The sequence below is a fragment of the Scomber japonicus genome, chromosome 17 (assembly GCF_027409825.1).
Source record: "Scomber japonicus isolate fScoJap1 chromosome 17, fScoJap1.pri, whole genome shotgun sequence".
Classification (NCBI taxonomy): domain Eukaryota; kingdom Metazoa; phylum Chordata; class Actinopteri; order Scombriformes; family Scombridae; genus Scomber; species Scomber japonicus.
Window position 1 is genome coordinate 4917319 of NC_070594.1, and position 6434 is coordinate 4923752.

A 6434-nucleotide genomic window follows, 5' to 3' on the forward strand; every position below is an offset into this window, starting at 1 on the left:
TGTACAGCGGCTTTTTACAGCTTTTTCTTTGGAAACAACGCTATGAGAGCTCTAAAGTTTCAGCCAGACAGCTAAACAATGAGCTGAAACTCATTATAAAGCTCCATAAAGGCGAGGGGAGCTGCAGAGTTACTGATAATTCTCTGTAGGTTCATCACTATGAGCCACACCTCTGTACATTAGACACTAAAAACAATAATTAATAATAAATAAAATATCAATTATAACCACTTTAAGCTCTAGCAGAAGGAGATAATTTGACATATTGGTGTAATTTCTCCACTTCAAGTTTTGCTATGTCAGCAGGTTTGGAAGATTAAATGTGTTGTTTTTTTTTTTATTCCCCTTATTCTCAGAAATCCTCTCAAGCATGCACAGCGTGTGTTTTAACCCTTATCCTCTGCAGAAAGGTCAGAGGTCAGGGTTTCGGTACAGATAGGGATAATAATATTTGTTCTCTAAGATTTCTTGCAGCATGTATAAATCAGAAAAGAGACCAAGGTTTACTCTCTACACTGTGTTTTTATTTCATGTTTTCACACACAGGTTTTGCAATGACGATCCATCCATCATGACAGAAATGTATTCATATAAAAAAAAAAATCTTACAAAACACATGCAGCCTGCGGGCCATGTACACGTGGAGGACGATGAAGTGCAAAGAGAAGCATACAGTCAATAATAATTATAAAATCAACACTTCTTAGCCGGGTTTTTGGAGACGGCGTCGTTGGTGGAGAGCGCTCATGCCTTCTCGTAGGTACGCACCGCATGGATGTCTTCAAAGGTCAGGTTCTGCAGAGAGAGAGACGGGGGAGGAGGAGGGGGGGGCAGTTCAGTTGTCATGGAAACGAACTGAATGTGTCTAAAATCTCCTATGTCACCTACTAAATCTCCTTTTTTTGTTAACAAGTGGTTGAGTAGAGCAACAGACACGGATAGTGAGGATTGAGGAAGTGTTTGGCATCGGCTTGGTTGGTTATTTACTTTAATATACTGAAAGAAAACTACTTAAATATGAAGAAAGTCAAATTTAAAAGACATAAAAATTGCCTTTTGTCTTTTATTATCACTTATTTGTTTCCTACAGTTGATCTTAAAGGTTACTTGCACACAGTGTTCTGACAAATCTTCACAAACAACTTGAAGAAAATCACTAAAATGATAAAAAAAAAAATTCTGGCTTCATCATGAAACTATCTTTTTTATTTATTATAAAGCACACAGAGGAGAGAGCGTGATATATCAGAGTGGGAAAGCTGGTATGACAAAGAAGATTCAAAAAAACACTTGAACACACTCACTGATCCCTCTATAGTAATAAGAAACTGCAAATCTGCTGCAAATTGGTATTAATAATGTCTCTTAATTCTCAAAAAATTGCATTCCCAGCATCTGAAGCATTAATAATCATGTGTTTTAAAACAATATATTTCCTGTAGCTCAACTCCAATAATGAACTTTCCTGATAGAAAACCTCCCAGATGAAGATTTAGTCTCCGTATCTTCATTGTGACAAACCGAATATCCTTTTATAATCATGTTTAATCTCTTGTTAAATCTACATTAAATCAAACAGAAACACAAGAAAGAAGTGTGTGTTTGTGTTAATGTGGATCTATTAGTCTCAATCTTACCATGACCAGCTTGCCGTCCTTGATTTCTCTGACGAACTTGGTCTCTTTGCCGTCCCACTTCTGGACATGGACCATCTTGTCTCCGTCCAAGGTCACCGTGGACTGAAGAAAGAGAAGGAGAAGAAGAAGAAAAGCAAATGTCTTTAACAAGTGAGGCGGAAACTAAACGCATTTAAAAGATGCGGCTGCCAAACATCCGAAACTCTCAAGATTCTTGTCAGTGAACCACAAATTGAAACAAAAGAATCAACGAACGCCAACGGTGATCGGAGAAGTGTTCAGAAAAATCCTGTTTTAACTCACAAATAGGGAAATAATAGTAGTTAGAATGAAATATAGGAGTAAATATGTCATTTAAATGCTTTTTATAAGGGTTTTAATTATGTTTTCAGCATCAAATCAAGCTTTAATTTGCATCTAACTACTCAGAAACATCTAAAAAGTGATCTGGTTTCCTCTTTTTCTTTGTATTGGATCTTTTGGTCGTGTTTCCTGTCGGCTTACCTTGCAGCTTCTGTCATCGGCGGTGTTTTCCTCGAACTCCTCTCCCAGTTTGAAGGAGATCTCTGTGTTTTTGAAGGTGCTCTGGGTGCGGATCACCACCTTGTCGCCCTCCTGGCTGACGATCACCGTCGGCTTGGTCACATTGCCAACTTGTCTGGTGGCAAAGCCCACACCTACAAACCAAGGACAGAGGGGGAAATATGGCTGTTAATGACCAGTTTTTACCATTTTTACCATTTTTCCCCAGTTTTTACCAGTTTTTACCAGTTCTTACCATTTATTCCCAGTTTTTTCTTACCAGTTTTTACCAGTTCTTACCATTTATCCCCAGTTTTTTACCAGTTTTTACCCATTTTTACCTGTTTTTACCACAACTAAGCAGGATTTCATCAGTTCTAGTAGTCTGACATGATGCACAACAACTTTCCAGTCAGGATTTATTGCATATATCATCAAATCTTTTACAGAAACATACAGAAAAATGTAAAATTAACTCACCAAGAGCTTTCATGTACTCATCGAAATTCTCACTGTCAACCAGTTTCCAAGTGGCACAGAAGGCGTCGACCATGATGAAGGTTTATAGAGAGGCAAAGTAATCTCCAAAAGCACTCTGAGCAAGCTGCAGCTTTTGCAAGTGTCCCACCTTGTGTTATTATTCGGCCTCTTATTATTATGCATGCAGGTGGGTGTCGCCGAGCTGCCCCATTGGCTCAGGAGATTTTCTCCAAGCTGTGATTGGGTGTTTAAATTGGGTCACGGTCTTATGGACCCCTTTAGAAAAGAGAGAGCGAGAGAGAGAGAGAAAAAAAGAAGTAAATTAGCCCATTTGTATGCCTAATGATGTAATTACTCTCATTCATTGGTGTCAGTTGGGTTTGGTGAGGTAAAGTCTGGTGCTTGCCATATCTCAGCCAATGTAAGGAGAAGTAAAGCCAAAAAAAAACTTTAAATTTAATCTGAAACACCAAAGTTTTTAAGGTTTATGTGCTTGAGTTGATGATGGATGACGTTGGACACAGATGCAGTTGCTCTCTTCATTCTCAGTCAAGGAGCTCATCCAACGTTTATGTTTCAATTAATGTCCTCATCATAATCTGCTGTTAGCTTTGTGTTAAGAGAAAGGCCTCGTTGTGTGAGGAATGTGTCATGTAGGGGGAGCGGCCTAGCGAAGCAGAATCAGTTTGTTTGACAGCCCTTTGTCCTTAACTGCATTAACAACCCCCCTCCAACTGCTGCGATTTCTTCATGCTCAACACACACACTAATTACTGTCTTAAACGTTTGTGTGTGAGAAAGATTATATATGTGTGTGTGTGTGTGTGTGTGTATGTTTAGGTTTCTGCTTTTATGACACAAAGTAAATGTATGTTTGTTAATGTTGCAGAGGGAAGTTTGTGTTTGACTTCTATTAGACAAGTGAGAAAAGTCTCATGTGTGTTCCTTTCTCTTTTTTAATCTTTAACCCTCATGGCCTTCATCACTTTGACCCTGTGTGCGTTGGCCGTAACATGTTGCATGGACATTATAGTACAATTATTATTGTACTAACAGCGAGTAAAATTCACTTAAAATGTGGGAAATCAAAAGCTATAAGTGCAGCATCATTTCTAACAGACATACTGTAAACTACACAATGCTTAAAAATACACATAAACACCTGTTGTTACTTCCCAAATGCTTTAAATCTAAATATTAATTAAATGTAAATGCATGTTTTTAATAAGGGGAAGCACTGGCAGAGGGAGAAAGTGACAGATGATCATGTATTTAACTACTTTATTCAGGTACAAATGTTGTAGTCAATACATTTATCTGACCTATACTTTATATTAAACATCGGATAATAACACAAACTTCCTTTTTACTAAATACACATACATTTTAGTTTAGTTTATTTTGGTCATTAAACTCAAATGAACATGTATAAATAAAGTAAATAATCATGTGTCCTTGTTTTCTTCATCTCCCTTAGTAACAGTGACAAACCAAGCCGCTTTCTTGTCTTTCTTTATTTCATCTGTACTTTAAATTTAAGGTGTTTTCACTGAAGAGCAGAAAAACTCGACTCTATCCAGCACTGACGGGGTTTCTTATGAAGTTTATCCTGCAGAATGTTAAATAAATGCAATAGAAAAGGTAGTTTTTAACGGACAGGACATGAGCTCCATGTGCTGTAAACACTGGAGCAGATATACAGCAGCATATAGTACTACTGTAACATGTTCAGAGCTGAGTTACATTTATTGTGAAGGATCTCTGGCGCCACACTGTGGTCAGATGTAGGTTTACAACTCACAACCAGATATAGATGTTTTAGATAGATTTAGAGGAATATCAGTGAGAGCAATTATCTTTTTTTCATTAAAGCCCTGATCACATTTACACCTGGAAGCTGCCCAGTTCAACCAGTCTGATCTGAGTAACTTGTCTCCATCCAAGGTCACCGTGGACTGAGGAGAAGGAGGAGAAGAAAAGCAAATGTCTTTAACAAGTGAGGCGGAAACTAGACACATTAAAAAGATGCTGCTGCCAAACATCCAAAACTCTCAAGATTCTTGTCAGTGACCCACAAACTGAAACAAAAGAATCAACGAACGCCAACGTTGATCAGAAAAGTGTTCAGAAAAATCCAGTTTTAACTCACAAATAGGGAAATAATAGTAGTGAGAATGAAATATAGGAGCAATATGTCATTTAAATGCTTTTTTTTATACAGAAGGGTTTGAATTGTGTTTTCAGTAACTCCACTAGAGCAGGTGGGGTTAAGTGCCTTGCTCAGTGGCATCTTAGTGGTGATAATGAAGGAGATGCAAGTGCTCCTTCATCACTTGTCCTGCCCTGACTTCTCTAACCTTTAGGCCACCACTGACCCAAGTTATCTGCAACATGTTTGAAGTAAAAGAAAGATGAAGCTGTTACTGAAGCTGTGAAGCTCTGCTGTCTGTAAATATGACACATTCTTTAATATGTTGGTTTGTTTTAATCTGAGAGTTGATGGATCATGACGCAGTGTTTCCATCTCTGGTGGAAAGTTCACACTGGAGATGAAGAGAGGAGGTCTGACTCTTTCTAGACCAGGGGTGTCAAACATGCGGCCCGTGGGCCAGAACCGGCCTGCCAAGGCGTCCAATCCGGCCCACTTTCCTTCCTGTCTTCTTTTCCTTCCTACCCTCCTGTCATCTGTCCTTCTTTCCTTCCTCCCTTTCTTACTTCTTTCCGTCTTTGTTTCCTTCCCTCCATCCTTCCTTCCTTCCATCTTTCCTTAATTTTCTTTTCCTTTCTTCTTTCCTTCCTTGCTTCCTTCCTTCCTTGTCTTCTTTCCTTCTTTGTTTCCTTCCCTCCATCCTTCCTTCATTCCATCTTTTCTTCATCTTCCTTTCCTTCCTTCATCTTCTTTTCCTTTCTTCCTTTCCTTCCTTCCTTTTGTCTTTCCTTCCTTCCTTTTGTCTTTCCTTCCTATCACTTTTCCCTTCTTTCCATCTTTTTATTGGTCCGGCCCACATGAGATCAATTTTGTCTGTATGTGGCCCTTGAACAAAAATGAGTTTGACACCCCTGGTCTAGACCATCAGAGATAAATAACCTCTGTTCTGCCGTCAAATTGATTTTAATGTGACTGTTTTTTACTGCCTCACTCTGCCGTGCAGCTGTGCTCTAATATGAAGGGAAGAATTGATTGGATTTGTTTGGCAGATAGTCAGTAATAAAAGATTAAAAGGCCTCAAGGCCCCGATGCTGTAATCCTTCATGACTCTGAGGGATGAGCAGTGCTGTAGGAATCTTCTTTTATCCTTTTTTTCAATTAACTTGTATTTTATTTGACAGAAAATTAACACAGAATCATTTAAAATGCAAATGTTTTATACATTTCCCTCTCTCTGCCATTACTTATTTAAAAGTCACATTTTTAATGTTTTATTTTAATAATTGATTTATTTTGATGATGATTCATTTTTCCATTTTCATTTATTTAGACATTTTTGCAAATTTCTGTCAAATTTGTGGTCAATTTAAAGTGTCCAGAAAAAGAAAAAGAAAACATGAAACACAAAAAAGACAAAAAAGACAAAAAAGACAACAGTTTAGATACACAACATTTCACATCGCTGATCGGACTGATTGAGGAAAACATCTGATGATATTATCGAGATTTCACTAATACCGTTATAAAAACACACGTAGCTCTCTAGAAACATACTATTTTAAAATGTGTTTCCTTTGAAAAGTTATCAGTATAGTTAATAGCCTGTTATTTACAGTCCATGCTGGTGATCATATAACAAATCAAAA

At 37.8% G+C, this 6434-nt stretch overlaps 1 protein-coding gene across 1 annotated transcript; it reads right to left on the reverse strand.

The window, feature by feature from the left end:
* Positions 1-735: 735 nt before the first annotated feature.
* Positions 736-2712, reverse strand: LOC128377607 (fatty acid-binding protein, brain). The gene is made up of 4 exons (XM_053337573.1): positions 2640-2712; positions 2142-2314; positions 1638-1739; positions 736-795 (listed from the first exon to the last, which is right to left on the reverse strand). The coding sequence occupies exons 1-4, from the start codon at positions 2710-2712 to the stop codon at positions 745-747; spliced, it is 399 nt and encodes a 132-aa protein (XP_053193548.1). The 3' UTR covers positions 736-744.
* Positions 2713-6434: the final 3722 nt, after the last annotated feature.